General features: G+C 46.7%; 1 protein-coding gene across 1 annotated transcript in view; it reads right to left on the bottom strand.

Moving 5' to 3' along the window:
* Positions 1-20,000, bottom strand: part of LOC307233277 (transmembrane protein 132B) — a gene marked incomplete at both ends in the record, with an annotated part of 171,009 nt that overhangs the window by 62,845 nt on the left and 88,164 nt on the right. Inside the window, one exon of the mRNA XM_080004577.1 lies at positions 13,607-13,805. Coding sequence (XP_079860703.1) covers positions 13,607-13,805 — 199 coding nt within the window. The remainder of the gene's footprint in view (positions 1-13,606; positions 13,806-20,000) is intronic.

The raw sequence follows: 20,000 nt of genomic DNA on the forward strand, positions 1-20,000 counted from the left end.
TCTGTTTGTGTGGATACTGCATTAGGATGTGTGTGTGTGATTGTGTGTGTGTGTGTGTGTGTGTGTGTGTGTGTGTGTGTGTGCGTCAATGAACACTGGTGCAGACCAAACAAATCAATAAACAACCCACAAACAGACTGATTCATTAGTGACAATCAACCTGAGTGTTTTCCATCAACGCTCTTAGTATGCACCGGCATGCGTCCAGCAGCGCGCACACACACACATACACACACACGCACACACACACACACACACACACACACACACACACACACACACACACACACACACACACACACACACACACACGCTGCAGTGAAGCACTCACTGCCTAATGACCTAGACGAAACATGCTAAAATCACATTATTGATCTGCTAATTGACTTGCCATCCAATTAGCTAATCAGGATAATGAGGGAGAAGGAGTAATTGGAGCTTCCACAGGAAGTCGGTAAATGCCCCCTGGAAACCAACGTGTGGATGGGTTTAGCTGTTTCTGTGTCACAGAGAGCGCATACATGTGAGTGTGTGATAAATAGGCATGATGTAAGTGTGTGTGTGTGTGTGTGTGTACATGTTTATGCTTGTCCGTACGTCCTTGTGTGTGTGTTTGTGTGTGCGCGTGTGCGTGTGTGCGTGTGTGTGATGTGGAATGCTTTAATTAAGGCTGATAGGAACACACCCAATGTATGTAAGCCTGTTGGATCCGACCTACATGGAGCCATCGGAACCAGGTCATGTCTGTCTGTTCGTCCGTCCGTCCGTCCGTCCGTCCGTCCGTATATCTATTAGCTTCCCAACCTATATACCCTTGTGTTTGTTTGTATATCCTACCTTTCTCCATCCATCCAACCCTCCATATAATGATATAATCACCTTATGAGTTAATGTTGTTCTATAAAACACATTATGTCACGAGCGCATACCTGTCTCAACCCCCCCGTTTTTCCAGGGATTTTATGTTCCCATATTTGGCCCTTCCCTCCCGTCGTCCTCCCATTTAAACATTTTCCCATAAATCTGCAGCATTTTTAACCGTTAATTTAGCATTAGCTCTAACACCCAGTGATGACTAGTCATTCAATCAGACATGCGCTGTGTGCGCCTTTGTTTAAATGTAAGAGATACGCAGACAGTGGCCGGGCCGCCCATAAGGGGGGGCGGGCTTTCTGGGGCCCATGGAGGCCAGGAATAATCATGTTGATATAGAAGCAAGATTATAAAGCATATTTATCCACCCAGTCAAAAAGTTCAGAAGCGGTCTGCGCTGCGCGTCCCCGATCCCCGCTCCTCCAAACAAAACCAATAAAAACAGCGTGGCTTCGTCGTCCATGTTTCGATGATTGATTTTCCTCCGTTTCCTAATTTAATGAGACAAGGCGCTGCCCCCCCGATGCCAGACCCCACTCGGAGGTACCGTCACCACACAAGACGGAGGGAAGGAGGTGGAGGGGAGCGAGAAGAAAAGAGGTGAACGCAAGCGATAACAATTAACAGGAGACCAGGCGCGAGGGAATCGACGCCAAAAGGGGGAGAAAAAACAAAAGGTACCGTCAGGGCGTAGGTGGGAGCTGGAGGCGAGAAGGGAGAGAGAGGAGGATACGAGAGAGGTAGGAAGGAAGTGGGAAGACGGGAGGGAGAGAGAGTCGAATGGGAACAAGCAAAAAAAGGGAGAGTAGAACTGAAGGAGGGCAGGGAAAAAAGGAAGAATTACATTTTATCGAGGGGGATTCCGGTTATCTCCTGCCACACGTGGACTACATAAACACCTCGAGACTGAATTGGATTTCGGGCTTCATAAACGCGGCAAAAAAAAAAAAAAAAAAAAAAGCCGCAATATTTCCCTTGAAACCACCTGGAAGTACATGTTCTCATAACGCGGGAAAATGTGCCTATTTTTCCGACCAAATTGCACATGAAAGGTTGCGATGTCACTCCGCCTCTGAGTCACACCCGGCACCACGCAGACCATTTCACGAGGGAAACAGAACGGATGCGACAGCAGAACAGGACAGACATTGCCGCACAGGACACACGCTGCTGCGGCGCCGACGCATTGTATACAACGTTTAATAAGCCGTAAACTCAGCAAAAATATGAACGAGTGCAAATCACGCAGAGAAGCGCTGCAGCCGTTGTTCCCGCTCTAACAGCCCGGACGTAAGTGATAAAATGTGTCTGTGTCGGGGGGGGTGACGCTACAACTCACAGTGCTCTGTTCAAAACTGCAGCGTTTTGTTTTTAAATTCAACGTCCGGGAAGAGACCTTTTTCCGTGGCGCTTTTGGGGGGGGCGGACCCCGCCGCCAACAATGCAATCAGCGTAGAGAGGAGCCCATGCACAACGCATATACATTGAATGCACATAGCTTGCACCTTTGTTTAAAAAGTGCTAATTATAGTAACACATATGGGATTATTTTTTATTATTATTATTATTATTTTTTTTTTTTCAGAAAATAATCTTTAGCACTTTAAATGAACAAAATGACCTGTACTTTCCAAAGTAGTCATCACATGTTTCTGTAGTCGGTGCTGTTTTTACAAACTAAAATGAAATTCAATTCAATTAGAAGATTCATATGAAATGCTGGCTATATTGTCCCCCCGCTGGAGCACATCTGTTGGCAATTATGTACAAATGTCCAAAAATATTAAAAATAAAAAGTAGCGTCCGCGTGACTGTATGGGTGTGTGTGTATGGATCTGCATGTGTGTGTGTGTGTGTGTGTGTGTGTGTGTGTGCGTGCGCGCGCATGTGTGTGTGTGTGTGTTTGCACCAGGGATCAGCTGTGAAAGGAAAATTGGTTGAAGGCACTTAGCTGCGATTTACTACAGAGCCATTAAACACATCGAGTGTATCGTACCCTGTGTGTGTGTGTGTGTGCGTGTGTGTGTGTGTATGTGTGTGTGTGTGTGTGTGTGTGTGTGTGTGCACCCATGTCACAGTAAACACTATTTTAGATTTAACATCCCTAATACACTTGACAGTTAACTCAGAGCGTACTCTCCAACACATTAACACGCACACATGTGCTCGCACTCCCCTCCCACACACACACACACACACACACACACACACACACTCTCGCAGAAACAAAATATTTTATCAAACACACATTCACACACGCAAACACACTTACCTCCACACTCTCAGCCCCTATTAGTTATTTTATGGTGTGTATGAGAACATAGACAATAATTGAAAGTTACACAGTAACTGTGTGTGTGTGTGTGTGTGTGTGTGCGTGAGAGAGAGAGAGAGAGAGAGAGAAAGAGGAGAGGAAAAATAAACAACAGATGAGGGGAAGGCAAGAGAAGAGGAAGAGGAAGACTAGGATAAGAGCGTAAAAATAAAGGAGGGTGAATGTGGCGGGCCGGCCTTGCTCCGGCGCCCGGATTAACCCGTATTAATGTTGTTTATCGTTTTGGCCAGCGCTCCCCTCAGTTTCACTGGGAAAAGAAAGCCCACGCGGCTCACACCAGACAACGGCCAAATGGAGTTGAACCAGACTTCGCTCTTTTGCCCCCTCCTTCCCACGCTGCGATGCGGCCACCTGGCCACAACTGCCGCCGGAACAGGGACGCGGAGCGGCGTGAGGCAGAGCCCCAGGTGCCATTCCCCCTGGAACAGATGGTCGTGGGCCCTCGCCAAAATGCAAGCGGATCAAGCCCATCCGTTCCGGGGGGTGGCGAGGGACCACAACCTGGACCGCGAAGCGGTGAGGGAGCTGGTGCAGGACCAGGGGAGCTCGACCGGGGGGCTTTTTGCGCGGCTCCCGCGGGGGCGGCCGCGTCACCGGGGGGCAGGGGACGCCAGGCCGCGCCGGTACGTGGGAAGCCTGTGCGGTTAAACCCAAACCTGTCTCTGCCTTTCTGTCCGCGGACCGACGCATCGGACGGAGGGCTGGACGCGGCCTCGTCCCGGGAGAGCGAGAGCTGAGGTGCGGCACTGTCTATAAGGAGCGTCTGGCAATCAGATGGGCCATCAGCCCCCTCCGCGACTACCTAACGGGGCGCTCCGTCAGCCTCTGTTGGGACCACGCCAAGCTGCAGTGGCTCCACCACATGAAGGACACCAACGGATGCAGATGACCCGGTGGTACCTGGCTCTCCAGCCATTTAACTTCCGGGTGGTCCATATTTTTTTATTAAGTATAATAAACAAAAAAACACTGATTATCTATACTGTATTCATCTGTTTTACACTCCTTTTAAGTCCATCTAAGCATTATCAATCTGTCCATGGTTGTTTACACTCACTTTTAGACAGGACACGGCTCTCCAAGGATTAAAGGATGCTGCATTCAGGGGAAACTCGGAAAACAAATTTATTTTGAAAGTGATGCGTTCGCTGGAAAAAAATAATATCAAAATTTAATTTAACATCATTCATTTTTTTTTATCTATCAAAAAGTTATTTGTGTGTTTATTTTTATTTATTTGTTTGGTTACAAGTTAAAATTTCTCAAAAGTAGAAACATTCATAAAATATACGTTTTTTTTTTTTTATTGAATAAAATTGAATTAAATTATGCACTTTTTGACAAAATATCAGTCAAAACATCGGTAATCACATCATCAAGCTGCCGCGACTGTGCCGAGAGTCATCACTTTCCGATTCATGAATTTCATTCAATCATTTTCATTCAATCAGATCAATTTGTGCAAATCTATTCATACGTTTTTGAGATATTCTGCAAACAGACGGATGCCCAGGCGCGGAATTTATCAACGTTTGATTTTGTAGTCTGGCCGTCACTGTTTCACTGTTTCAAAGTGAATGCGGGGGGGGGGATATTTTTTTGATTGAGAAGAAATGAAGAAATATATCAGCTTTTATGAAGTTATTATTATTTTTTTATTACATTTATTTCACTGAATATCAGTAATTATAATACAAATCAATTCGTTGCCGTAGTTTTTGAACAGGTTAGATAGATTGGCCAATAATACCATCGTGAGAGAAAGACAAGGTGCTAATGCCTGGTCTTTCTCTTTATAAAGAGGGGATACTGCAGGTAAAGACTGCAGTATCTCGGGGAAATAAACTTGTCCAAGGAAAAGAGACTTGGGAACCTACTTGAGACTGGAACCAAATGGCTTGAGACCAACTTGTGACTTGGATGTGAGGAACTTGGTCACATGTAAGGAGGAGGGGAGTGGGAGAGGAGAGAATTTAGTGAAACTCAGAGCGTGTGTATGTGTGCGTGTGTGTATGTGTGTGCGTGTGTGCATGTGCGTGTGCGTGTGTGTGCATGTGTGTGTGTGTGTGTGTGCGTCAAGGCAGCGGCTCTCCTGTACGTTCACTACATTTTCAGGTGTTGCGGGGGTGACTTGTGCCTTCATCGTGTATTAGTGATTTTGTGAATGGATTTTGAAGCCGCCACTCACTCGTCAGTCCGCTCCCCAGATCAGCCAGCGATCGATATCAAAACACACACTGAGGGGCTCCTGTCTTCTCCTTCTCCTTCACTCCATTGAAAGGACACGCTCCACCCACCCTCCACCCTCCCCTACTAAAGCTGCCGCGATCCCACCTGGACCGCCTCTGTCCTGGCCTGGCCGTCGATTCCCTAATTGGAGGCGCTAACAAGGCGCTAACAAGCCTGATGGGGGAAGTGGGAGTCAATTGTCAGGCGGCCGGGGTCAATTAGTGCACGGCTGACCTGCTTCCTGCCTCTCCTCAGGCCAGCGCGGACAGCACAAGTCCAAACACAACACTAATCCATGGACGCACGCACATGCACGCGCACACGCACACGCACACACAGGCATATACAACCAGATGCCGAACACATATACATGCACAATGCACACAAACACACATAATTGCCCACACAAGCGCACACACACACACACACACATGCACAAACGCGCACCCACACACGCACCTGCACGCACACGCACACACACACACACACACACACACACACACACAAATGCCAGTACACGCAGCAAAATACATACAGGACACACACATGGACACGCCTGGTGCTAATGGGGCTCACAGAGCAGGTCTTCTGTGGTCCAGTGTTAAGAGGTGCAAATGGTAATTATATAGAGGGCTAATTAAAGCAGGTAATTAGTGAGACAGAGACAGATTATATCTCACCTCCACCGCACTCATTAATTAACTGGAAAAAACGTATAGGTGGTATTATGTCAGGTGGTCACGGGATCATATTTAGCAACCAGTGTTTGAGTGTGTGCTCCTGTGTGTGTGTGTGTGTGTGTGTTTGTGTGTGTGTGTTCGTACTATATACACATCTGTGTGCATAACCATGCATGTGTGTTTGTGTTATTAAAGCACTCCAAAGTTACCTTCAAATCGCCAGGGTTTGCTCTCACTTCTGATAATAAGTCATTACCAGTGCTACAGTATTTATGTCAAGGACAGAAATGTCACAATTCGATTGTTGCCCTTTTCCCCGTAATTAAAAACGGCGTTCTCGTTCAAAACGCACGCTCGCCCTCTCGCAGAGCTCCAGCGCAAGAGTCGGAGGAAAACAAGGGAAGCGTGGGAGGAGAATCGTTAAGGGCGGAGCCCACTGCAACCCCCGCCCAACAAGGTGTGGCCCCGGGTGTGGATGCTCCGTCTCCGATGATGTCATCATGCTGGATGTTGCGTGTGGCGTGGAGATGACAAAGACGTTCACATAAATGTTAAATATGGGTGCTAATAAAAAAGTGTCCGGGAATTAAATATTTATATTTATACACACAAATATGTGGCTCGTGTGGATGGAAATACAGAAAAAAAAAAGGTTATTAAACACTGTTTTTATGATAAAGATAAAATGCTCTCTGCCTCTTCCCCTTGGTTCGCTCTTCAAACATTCCCATTTCTCTTTTATCCTCCATCTCATCACTTCCCCTCCTTCCCAATTTAACTCCCACTGCCCCACCGCGCACTCAACTAAACTCCAATCTCTCCCTCCCTCCCTCCCTCCCTCCCTCCCTCCCTCCCTCCTCCCAACCGCTGTCGTTTCAAACTCGCCGAACACAATTAACTTCCTCTGAAGGATGGAGCGAGCGTGACCTTTGCCCTTCGCCCCAGTAATAATAAGTAATAAAAATACGACAAAAATACTTTTTCCCTACTAATAATAATGTCTTTTAATTAATGTCTTTGATATGAAACGTTAAAATGGACATCCATAATCAGCTGTTCATCTCTCTCTCCCTCTCTCTCTGGAAATGAACGTAGAGCACGTGATAGACAATCTCTCTGGCACCGAAATACACCTGCCATTGTCTGTTTGGTCAATAAATCGACCACTCAGCTCTTCGTCTTCTGTCTCTTTATAGCAACTGGACGCAGCTACAACCCAAATGATGCCAATCCCGGGGGTAATGCGTTCTGTGAATGAACAAAAACCCCATCCTCTGCACTCCTCTGCTCTTTTCTTCCCCACGTCCCCAAGGTCACAAGGTAAAAACATTTGCTGAACACCTCAACCCACGTTGAATTCATCAACACGTCATATTCTGCACCAGAATGCATGTGTGTGCATGTGTGCATGTGTGTGCATGTGTGTGCCATGTGTGCATGTGTGTGCATGTGTGTGCATGTGTGTATGTGTGTGTGTGTTTGTGTGTGTGTGTGTGTGCATGCGCGTGTGTGTGTAATGTGCCTTATTCCATGGTGACTTGCTTAGTGTAAATGGAAGTTATTAATTTTCCTTCGACCCTCATGAGAAAACTCTACAGTTGTTTAGCGAGAGATAGAGGGAGATAGAGGGAGAGAGAGCGAGACATGGGCTGAGCGACAAACAGCCAGGCGGAGGTAGAAATTTCTCTTTTCATATGACTGTATTTATCTTTGTATTAAGAAAAGATCATCAGTGTGAAAGAGGGGAGTAGGATTGGGGGAAGGAGGGGATGTCGCTGTTATTTGGTCCGACAGCGCATTTGAACTGGATGTAAGAAAAGATCGCGCCAATGAAGAATTGCGAGGAGGAGGAAAAACTGAGGTGAAAGTTTGGGGAAAGAGCGAGCGAGAAAAATAAAAGACGGAACAGAATGAGAAGTAGAGAGAAGATGAATTTTGATAAGAAAGCACTCAGACTGTGAAAAAAGTCAATATATAATTGAGTTAGAAAGCCCGGTATTGGTGTATGTGCGTGCGTGTGTATGTGTGTGCGTGCACGTGAGTGTGTCTGTGCATGAGTGTGTGTGTGCGTGAATGTGTGTGTGTGTGTCTGTCTGTCTGTGTGTGTGTGTGTGTGTGTGTGCATCCGTCTGTGTGTGTGTTTCTGTGTGTATTACATGCGCTTGAGTTGTATGTGATTTAATGCGTGTGCTTGAGCATCGTTTATATAGTGTTTCCTCTTCCTTTTCACAGCGTATGGTTGGACCAATCAGAGCTGGCGACTTCACAAGCAGCTTTGCGTAACACAAAAGACACACACAGTTTTTTTTATCAATTGAAATTATGCATTTAAAAAATAATTATCGACCAAAGCCTGGGGAGAAAAAGAAAGATGGAAAGATGGGGAAGCTCGATAGATGGATAGACAGACAGACAGACAAACAGACAGACAGACAGACAGACAGACAGACAGACAGACAGATAGACAGATGGACGGATGGACGGATAGACGGATAGACGGATAGATAGACGGATAGACGGATTGATAGATAGATATCATAATTTTAATTGCTCTTATTGTTCAGCGACGATAATTGTAATTCTCAAATAGTATCTCAATAATTAATAAATAATATAAAAATAATTGTAAATATGAACCTATAATAGATAATAAAAGGCCTGATGCAGCATCGCACACTGTTGTCACTGAGAAAAATTCCCCACCACTCCAAACACCGTCCACATGCACCGTTATTATTCTAATTTCATAGCTCAAAATGCGTATAAAAACACCCCTCTGCCTCTCGTCAGGTCCCACCCCGGTCGAGGTGTGTAATGGCACTCTCACCGAGCCGAAAACGGCTCCAAATTATCCGCGGCTAAAACCTCTCTAAGAGCAGTGGAGTGGGTCCGTCCTCGGCCCTGTCGCAGGGCGGGATTCATTATTTTGGACCGTTTTTGGTGTTTTTCGTTTTTCATCACGGGCTTAAACACTCATCTGTGTCTCCATCTTCGCTCATTTTTACCCCTAATCTTGTATCATCTGGTTTTATCAAAGAGAGGGTCTTATTTCTGATAATAAAAAAAGGCCGTTTTGAGGCTTAGCGTTATCTGCTCTCTGTCTGTCTGTCTGTCTGTCTGTCTGTCTGTCTGTCTCGCTGTCTGCCTCCCACTCCTTCCCTCCTCCATCCCCCTTCTCTCTCTCTCTCTCTCTGTCTCTCTCTCTCTCTCTCTCTCTCTCTCATCACAGACGGGAGATCATTTATTTTTCCTTGCCTGCACCGGGGGACAAATTACGCCTAATAATCCCTCCTCTTCTGAAGAGGCATCTGCTTCCTGCAGCCTAATGGACAAGAGGACAGGAAGGACGTCTCGGAGACACGGGAGCTAATGACGTGACGTGTTCCGGGCGTGACTGTTCCTTTACTGCGCCGGCGTTCTTTTCGTTTTAATGGGAAAATCTGGAAGGCGAGCGACGACGGCAGAAAACGCCGCGCCCCGTCAAACAACACCCTCATCCTCACGGACAGTGGCGCGCGTGAAGAAGCATTGTTAAGTTGAAAAAGTGTTGTTGTGGGGTTTTTTTTTTCTTCCAACGAACAGTAGCTTTTGGACTATTATCGGCAACCGCTGAGCGCTGCAGGAAGCCGCAGAAACCACACCCACGCCGCCGGTCGCGGCCGGTCCTCCTCCACCGCGCTTCTCGACCTTCGTGGCAGAGGGGTTTTGCGGCGCCGCTTGGAGCCGAATGTTCGACAGTGCTTGCACAAATTACAACGGCACCCGTGTGGGTGATGTAAGGGGCCTCGGGGGGCCAAGGGGTTGGACAGGACTGAAAGGTGTGGGGGTCAGGGGCACTCCCTCCTAAACAGGACCAGGTCGCCCATTTTTGAGCGCTTGAAGTAGTGAGATGTGAAAGGCGATTATGACGAAAAAAAATCTAGGTACAGTATCGTCGTCACCCCAAATTCAAGGATACGCTCTGGGAGCCTCGTCTCGGCGGCCGTGAACTCATTGCCCCGGAGCGTTTTGGGAGGCGTTCCCCCGTCGTAGTATTTTATTTCCTACAACAACTTAACGTGTACAGCCACTAATTTGCTCTGCTCAGCAACTGCTACCGAGGTAATTCACACCAAGCAATGTCAAGACTCAACACCATTCCCACCAGGGACTCCAGCCCTCTGTGTGGATGTCCGGACATTTTCAGCAGTGCTAGATAGTGTATTTAAAAGCTGATGGATTCACGCTTTATCAGAAAATATGGTATCTATTATTATTATTGTTATTTTTTCAATATTTCTCTACGCGTATCTGCAGCTGAAAGTGTACACACGCACGCAGGCGGATGTCTGTATACATCTGGACATTCTTACTTTCCGGTGATCTTGGCTTTCAATGTCCGTGTTGTGAAAGGGAGGTTGAGCTTTTAGCGCACGTAGATGTGTTCATACGTGATAATGTTTTTTGTTTTAGCACTCCCTTGAAAACAAAGACGGTGGCCTTCCTAGCAAGGATACGGGAAAAAAACACATCTGTGCCAATTGCGTGATGGTCCTTATTTGTCCTTATCTAGAAAACAAGCTGGAGATGTTGAGTGCACTGTTATTATCTCTGGAGCCCATGGGGCGGAGGCTTTGAAGGCCGTTCATACCTAACAGTTGTCCAACCCATAATGATAACAACATGCATCCAGTCCGCGATGGCACCTGCCGGAGGGAAAACACAAGCTGCTCCAGGGATCAGGTCCGGTCCCGTTTTCGGTTCCGGTGTTTTTGGCTCCCCAGCATCATAAGTAATGAGGTTCCTCTAAAGCCTCCAGATTGGTCGTGACTTTCATCTCAGTAACCTATCAGGGTGACCCCTCTCAGCGCCACCGACCAATCAGCATCCAGACGACGGCAATTTTAAACCAATTAGATGATTACAGGGGACAGACTTTTACCCAATTGAGAGAGCGAGAGAGAGTGAGAGTGCCTGTTAATGTGCTTTCATGTGTGTGTGTGTGTGTGTGTGTGCGCGCGCGTGCGTGTGTGTGTGTTTAGTTTGGAAAAATGCAGCCAAATATCTCCTGATGAACAAAAGCAACAAACCTGAAATCTGATGAACCTCCCTCTGACTGAACTCAACTAACATTAATCGACTTGTGTTTCATTTCAGATCTCTGATCCCGTTATTATTATCATCCAATACGTTTGCCTCTACATTCGGCACCGTTAAGTGATTATTAACTTTTCAGGTCTCCGTCATTTTACTCATTCAATTTCCTTCTGTACAATTAACCTCTATATTAAAATGCCCTTTCATACACTCTGTTAATTAGGATCCCATTTTCTCTGTAATAAATTATAAATTAAGACATCAACACAGTGAGAAAATGGTGTTGTATAAGGATGCAATATACGGTGTATAAATATATATATATATATATATATGAAAGGCACTTCAGAAATAAAAAGCCAGCAAAATCCCAGCAGCTCTGAGTGCTGAAAGCCACCGAAATGATGCGTTTCGGACCTGATTTTTCTTCCCAGTGTCAAGAAGAAGAGAGTGGGGGTTTTAGCAGTCTGGGACAAAATTGGGTTTCCTCACATGGGGCTTTAGTGTTTGAAGGGGCTTCTATCAGGGGCAGATTAGCCTGACCACACTCCTAATGGAACTGGGAAAGTTTTCAAAAGAGTGTGGCCACTCGCGACTCAGCCGGAGGTAGTGACAGTGAATTCAGCCATGGATAAGCCATGTCTGGTGTGTGTGTGTGTGTGTGTGTGTGTGTGTGTGTGTGTGTGTGTGTGTGTGTGTGTTTGCATGTGTGTGCGTGTGAGTTTGTGTGTGTGTGAGTGTGTGTGTGTGTGTGTGTGTGTGTGTGTGTGTGTGTGTGTGTGTGTATGTTTGTGCGGGTGAGTTTGTGTGTGTGCATGTTTTTGCGTGTGAGTTTGTGTGTGTGTGTGTGTGTGTGTGTGTGTGTGTTTGTGTTTTTGATGAGTTAATGTTCACTTTCATGTAAAATACTGGTATTTTTTGTTGAATTACAATTGTAAGGCATATGTCAGCATATTCAAGTGCAACGGGAAAAAATGTGGAAAAACCAAAATGACAATCTCGATATTTCAAATATATCAAATTAAAATCTTACGTGGGATGTATTTACATTCAAGTTTCTCTTGAATCTTGTAAGGCATACGTCAGCATATGTGTGGGGACAGGCTTCAAAGGATATCATTTGATTCTAATGAAGTTCTAATAAATTTGTTCATTTTGAGTTAATAAAATAAAAATAATAATAATAATAATAATAATAAGTATAACAATAATAATAATAATAATAACAACATATATAATATATACTAACAAGAAAGGGTCTTATCTTATCTTAACAGATCTGCATAACTGTGTATTTTCACACGTTCCCTGCAGACATCCATTCCTGATATTATTTCCTGAGAACCAGCAGCTCCACTAAGGCTCAGTGGGACGATAGAGAGTCTGTTTGTTTACATGCCCCGCCACCTGCTCTCTAATCTCTGACAGTCTCATAGAGTCAAACTCTAATCCTCCACATGCAGGTGGAGAAGAGAAAAGCTGCTCTTTATAATAGGAAGGTGTTGGCTGACACCAATGTTTGTCATCTCAGTCAGTAAGTCGTTCAGACTCGTGATTTTCTTATCGTTTCTTCACCACTGCAGGGCATTATTCACACGTGTACATACATAACACATGTGTCATGCACGCAGGCCCTGATTGTGCCACAGAGCTCTTCATCCAATCACTATACGGGGTGTGTTGGTATTTCCATGACCAGCCAGAAGATGGAGGTTGGTTTGGGGATCTTCCAGTTCATCAGTACATCCCGTTTGGTTACTAGACAGACCAGGGCTAAAATGTGCTGTTTGCAGCTTGATTTCATATTATTGACGGTGCCACCGACAGTACCGGGCAGGTTAGGTAAAAGAAGCATAAACAAAACAAACAAAAAAATTTCCACTGTGCCATTTCTGTTCATTTCGGATGGGGGGTAAAATAAGTCCCACATAGGATTTTAATTTGTACAATTTCAAATATGGAGATTGTCATTTCATTTTCCATATTTTTTCCCATTGCACTCTGTGTTGAGGGGCAAACCTTTGTCGTTGATTCATATAATGTTTATTTCTCTCTGTTTATTTACAAAACACAAAAAAAAATTAAAAATCCTGAAAAGTCATCGAGGCTTGAGTTTGTTGGTGTGTACGCTACGTGTGTGTGTCTGTGTGTGTGTGTGTGTGTGTCTGTGTGTGTGTGTGTGTGTATGTGTGTGTGTGTGTGTGTGTGTGTGTGTGCATTTGTTAGCAGGAGGTTATAAACAAGTTGACCTTCTCAGGGGGTGGTAATACAGAGTGTGTGTGTGTGTTTGTGTGTGTGTGCATGTGTGTGTGTGTGTGTGTGTGTGTGTGTGTGTGTGTGTGTGTGTGTGTGTGTGTGTGTGTGTGTGTGTGTGTGCGTGTGCGTGCGTGCCCGCGTGCGCCTACACACTCACCTCGGCCAGCGGTACAATGCCTTGCACGTCAGCGTTGCTTATGTAGAGATGGGAGACTGTTTCCGCCGCCTGGGGGCCCGGCTGGGGCCCCTGAGAACGGTACTCCACCTTCCAGTGCAGCGTCTGGGTGGGAACCAGGTTGATGACGTTGTCCACCTCAAAGTCCAGCTGCATCACCTCGTAGAACGCACCCTCCAACCTAGAAACCCGAGACAGAAAGCAGGAAAGTGAGGGAGTGAGGGCGGAGCAAAATAAAAGGAACAACAAATAGATTCAAGTTTAGTCATTAAGCAGCGTCCTTTATCCAGGGCAGCTGCAAAGGAGCGCATTTGTTTTCCATGCATCAGAGCGAAGCCTTGATTTAGAAAGCGACACCGACGGAGTGCCGCTCCACCCAGCCGCACGGCATTCAGAGGTCGGGCCGGAATGGGCCGAGGGGCAACAGAGTCAGACCGGGCGGAAAGACTTCGCCCGACCCTGAGGAGGTGCAGCAGGTGGAGGGGGAGACGGGTCCGGAGGGGCCACGCTTGGGCTGAGGCTCGTTTCGCGCTCCGTTATGTCAAAAGGTGAGAACGGGTGGTCGCGGCCGGTTATGTCCACCGCTGCTGGCGGGAAGTGAGCTCGGTTTTCACGCGGCACCGTCCGAGGGCCTCTGGGCGGCTGTGTTTTTGCGAACTGTCATTTTTTTTTTTCCAATTGAACGGCCACAGAGCCGTCGCTGGCGCTGGGCGCGCGGGCACCGCTCGTTCGCTTGCGCGCACAAAGGGGGTGCGCGCGGACATATGCGCGCAACATTTTTTGCAAAAGACAATACGTTTCGGCTGAAACACGGCACGATTTTCGAGTGTTCATTTTCGGATTCGAGTAATTACAAGGCCTGAAGTTGAGTCCGTGGGTCAAAGTGGGTCGGCTGTGATTGATTGATCGTGATTGAAATTTATTTTTACAATTCAGCGGTTAAATAAAGATGTGTTATTCATATCGGTTCATGCATCAATTCATCTAATTTCACCACAACACGTAGGCGCGGCCGACGGGAAAGAGCAGTTTACATGCTGACTGCATCCTATGTTGTGTTGGTTGTATTGCTTGTGTTTCAGGAACAATACAGAAGATAAGGAACTTAACAAAAAAAATTGCAATTTGCAATTTGACTATTTTCCCCAAATCGTTCAGCCCTAGTTCAATGGATACCGAGCGGACAATTGCAGCAAAGATTCATCCACTGGTTGAGACACGACACAAGCTCCACCTCAGCGCCGCCGTCGGGGCCTCTCAACGTTCACATTTGAGAGGAGGAGGGGATGCGGAAGGCGCCCTGGCCCCTCCAACGCACGCACGTCCGGATCGTCGCCGTGGCGTTTCTTTATTCGGCGTCCTGCAGCTGTCCCGCTCTAACGGACGTGAACAGGGCGTCGCTCAGCTCCCAAAGTCCAAAAGGAAGAAAATGCACCCAACCACATTCCACACAATGAACACAATGTATGAAGGGAAAAAACAAACAAAAGAAAAAGTTTCATCTTTTAATTTCTTTCTCTGGCTGCGTCCTCCGCAGGGAGTCCCGCGCCGCATGGCACAAAATCGGGTTCCAGCGAGAATTAAAAGATGGGGATTTTATTTTCATTTTTTTCCATGTGTAAATTCTTGAATTTGCAAAGGTACGCTCACATTAGAGAGAGAGGGAGGGAGAGAGAGAGAGAGAGAGAGAGAGAGAGAGGGAGAGAGAGAGGGAGAGAGGGGAGGAGAGCAAGGGAGAGAGAGGGAGAGAGAGACAGGGAGAGAGAGGGGGGGTGAGAGGTAGAGGGAGAGAGACAGAGGGAAAGAGAGAGAGAGCAGGAGGGAGAGAGAGAGAAAGAGAGAGAGAGAGAGAGAGAGAGAGAAAGAGGGAGAGAGGAGGGGGAGAGCAAGGGAGAGAGAACGAGTGAGACAGGGGGAGGGGGAGAGAGACAGGGAGAGAGGAGGGGGTGAGAGGTAGAGGGAGAGAGAGTGGGGGGGTGAGAGGTAGAGGGAGAGAGAGAGAGAGAGAGAGAGAGAGAGGGACAGAGAGAGAGGGAGAGAGAGTGGGGGGGTGAGAGGTAGAGGGAGAGAGAGAGAGAGAGAGAGAGAGAGAGAGAGGGAGAGATTGACAGATAGAGCCCGACCGAACGTTCCCACCGTGATGGTAACCACTGGCAGCCTCTATCTCAAAACAAAGTGCTGCTGTGCCCTTGAGCCAGGCACAGCAGCAGCAGAGTATCTGCAGTTTACACTCAAGCGTTCTGAGCCTGCTGGGAACGAAGGCGAACAGGAAGTACGGCATGGTGACGCTGCTTTGTGCCAAGCAAACTGCAGAAAATGTCATTTGCGGGGGCTGAAATAACATACCCAAAAATGGAATTTTTTGTATGTGTATATGTGTGTGTGTGTGTGTGTGTGTGTGTGTGTGTGTGTGTCTGTGTCGGTGTGCATGAAGAGTGAAATCCTGCCATCCAGAAATAATGAGATGATTTAAAATGTAATGAAAAGAAAGCATTCTTCACTTTATGTCTGCTTCAAAGCCTGTGTGTGTGCGCGCGCGTGTCTGTGTTTATCTGCTCGCATCCGTGTCTATGACAGTCTGATGATGTGTGTGTGTGTGTGTGTGTGTGTGTGTTTCTGTGTGTGTGTGTGTGTGTGTGCGCATGTGTGTGTGTGTGTGGGTGTGTGTGTGTGTGTTTATCTGCTCACATCTGTGTCTATGACAGTCTGATGATGTGTGTGTGGGTTTCTGTGTGTGTGTGTGTGTGGGGATGTCTGTATATTCGTGCGTGGATACGAGACAGTAGTATGTATGTTTGTGTGTTTATGTGCTCACATCTGTGTCTGTGACAGTCTGATGATGTGTGTGTGTGTTTCTGTGTGTGTGTGTGTGTGTGTTCCTGTGTGTGTGTGTGAGTGTTCCTGTGTGTGTGTGTGTGTGTGTGTGTGTGTGTGGGGATGTCTGTATATTCGTGCGTGGATACGAGACAATGTTTGTCTGTGGGTCGTAGTATGTATATGTGTGTGTTCATGTGCTCGCATCTGTGTCTGTGACAGTCTGATGATGTGTGTGTGTGTGTGTGTGTGTGTGTGTGTGTGTGTGTTTCTGTGTGTGTGTGTGTTTGTGTGTGTGTTTCTGTGTGTGTGTGTGTGTGTGTGTGTGTGTGTGTGTGTGTGTGTATGTGTGTGTGTGTGTGGGGATGTCGGTATATTAGTGTGTGGATACGAGACAATGTTCGTTTGTAGGTAGTAGTATGTATGTGTGTGTGTTTATATGCTCGCATCTGTGTCTATGACAGTCTGATGATGTGTGTGTGTGTGTGTGTGTGTGTTTCTGTGTGTGTGTTTCTGTGTGTGTGTGTTTCTCTGTGTGTGTGTGTGTGTGTGTGTGTTTCTGTGTGTGTGTGTGTGTGTGTGTGTGTGTGTGTGTGGGGATGTCTGTATATTAGTGTGTGGATACGAGACAATGTTTGTTTGTAGGTAGTAGTATGTATGTGTGTGTGTTTATATGCTCGCATCTGTGTCTGTGACAGTCTGATGATGTGTGTGTGTGTGTGTGTGTGTGCATGTATGCATGTGTGTGTGTGTGTGTGTGTGTGTGTGTGTGTGTGTGTGTGCATGTATGCGTGTGTGTGTGTGTGTGTGTGTGTTTGTGTGTTTATCTGCTTGCATCTGTGTCTATGACAGTCTGATGATGTGTGCGTGCATGTGTGCGTGCATGCGTGTGCCTCAGTGCTCGGGTGCGCTGCCATGAGTGTCTGTGTTTACTTTACTTTTGGACATCAGCGCAGATCAGTTGAGCCGGCTGTAAACTAGCGTCTAATCACCCCGCTCCTCGCATCGGCGAACGGCGTTAACATTCAGGACACTTTGACACTGACCCAGTGAAGAACGCTCCCCAGCGCTGCCAGCCACATCTGCGGAATAACTAAAAACAGCCCGCTTTATGTAATAGAGAAATTAATAATACATGATCACTGCCGTTCATTCTGAACTTACCAAAGAGCACGGCTTTGCCCCAAAGGAAACACATCGCATAACGAGGAATACAACAACAATATTTGGGAAATGAATTTAATCCTCTGGGAGGCTGCAAGGCCCCGCTCCTCGGTGTGCAGCGGAGTCAGGTCAAGGATCGTGATGAAGTGCGGACCTTCATCGTACTAACGCAGGAGCGGACTTCATCACCACCCTAAATCCTAAAGTGCGTCAACTGTTTAGAGAAAAATAAAAATGTGGGTAATTGTTTTCACTCTTGAGTCTGTGCACAGTGGTCGTGAGATGTCATGGTTAGACGTTGATTTTCTAACTTTGGTCGGTAGAGCAAGGCACAAACTCTACCAGGGTTAGGGGTTCTATTACCATTAATTAATTCACCAGAGAAAATCACAGTGAATGCAGGTAATTAGTAGAAGGTAGAGATTACGGGGATTGAGGGATGACCTTCCAGATGACTGGGCAATCCTTCCCCCGTTCCCTGTGTAGAACGTTGTGTGGGTCTTTCCAGGGTCAGCAGCTCAACTGCCCAATTATCTCACACGATTAGCATGAGCAGAAGTGCTAGGATTAGGGGTTCTATTCCCGGTGTAAAAACCTCGGTATAGAGCACGGCCCAAACACTGTACGGGGCCCGTTCAACAGATACCCTCTGGGTGCTGTAAAGAGCTGTGGCATCTAAGTGGCTCTTTAACGATCGGCGGGATGCCCTAATGGCAGGGATATACCCAAAGACCTTCCAACGACGTCTGAAATCCTTGAATCGCATATCTAAAAGACATTCACCGCCGTGCGCATCCCCGCAGTGCGCACCAAAGGAGCCTGGACTTAAAGCTTAAGATCATATCAAATGGACCTGGTATCCCCACAAGAGTTTCTGACCATCCTAAACCAAACGAGACTGCCAGGGAACGGAGCACTCTCCGAACGACCCAGAGGACCAGAGATCTCCATATGATTTTCTTGGCTCTGTAAAATCCGAGCTAAAGTCCTTTGGTGTACACTAGGCTTAAGGTGTTGGTTTGCCTTGACTTTGCCTCCCGCGGGAGCCCCTCTAATGGACCTGTGGGTTTCATACAGTGTACACCTCCTGTCTATAGTATGTCACTGGCTCTATGTCTCAGACTCCCTCACCATCACCTGCAGCTCGGCCTAAAATGGCAGCGAAAAAAAAAACCTCACCGGAGAGGCCACCTGCATCACTACGAGAGACGATGGGATGAAACGTGTCGCAGCATCGGTCGGTTCACAGCTTAAAAAACACCACTGAGCTTTTCAAAACATTTCTTCATGGTAAACACCAAAATTAAAACCGAAACTCTCGAAAGGAGATTTTTTTTTTACATGTATGAAACGTCAGCCTGTGTATAGTTTATACATCTCAGCTCTACTTATGTCATGAGAGATTGGGTATCTAGTCAGTGCCCACATAACAATGACTTTATAAAGCTAAAATGCAGAAATCTTCTACCAATGTATTGGTGCAGGAACATCGATCAGCCACAACATTGTTTCCACTAATATTGTGCAGGTCCCCCTTGTGCCACCAAAAAGGCTTTGACCCGTCAAGGCATGGACTCCACCTCTGAAGGTGTCCTGTGGTATCTGGCAACAAGACGTTAGCAGCAGATCCTTTAAGTCCTGGAAGTTGTGAGGTGTGGCCCCCATGGATCAGGCTTGTCGTTGCTCCAGCTAGACTTCACTCCCCATGTGCATCAATGAGCCCATGGGCGCCCATGACCCTGTCCCTAGTTCACCGGTCGTCCTTCCTTGGACCACTTTTGTTAGGTACTAACCACTGCATACCAAGAACACCCCACAAGACCTGTGGTTTTGAAGATGCTCTGACCCAGTCGTCGAGCATCACAATGTGCTCCTTCTCAAAGTGGCTCAGATCCTTCTGCTTAGGCTTCCAACACATCCACTGTTCACTTGCTGCCTCATATATCCCACCCCTTGACAGGTGCCACGGTCACCTGTCAGTGGTTTAAGTGTTGTGGCTGACGGGGGTGTAAATGTGCAAAGAGAATGGGTGGTTTTCTGGGGGGTTTTCCTTGCCCGGTGGGGGGGCTGAAGCTGAAAAGCTGAAATGCTGTTGATTTCTATGTGAATGTGAGTTTGTGGGAGCCCTTTGAGACTGTACCGTCATTAAGGGCTGTCTTTCAAGCTGTGTTGGTTAGTACATGACACAAACAAACAAGGTGCCAGAAAAATTAGGCAAGCAAGACGGAAATGTACCAGTTAGACGGAAATGTTTTACTTCTGTCTAAACTACAGGGGATGAATATAATATCTCTTAGAACTGCAATCTTTTGGTGCAATGAAAGTTCGTCGCTGGGTTTTTTTTTCCGTTTTGTTTTTTCTTTAGCAGGTTCACATCACTTGCATTAATACTTTTGGG

This window comes from Zeus faber, assembly GCF_960531495.2.
Source record: "Zeus faber genome assembly, chromosome: 7".
NCBI classification, from domain to species: Eukaryota; Metazoa; Chordata; class Actinopteri; order Zeiformes; family Zeidae; genus Zeus; species Zeus faber.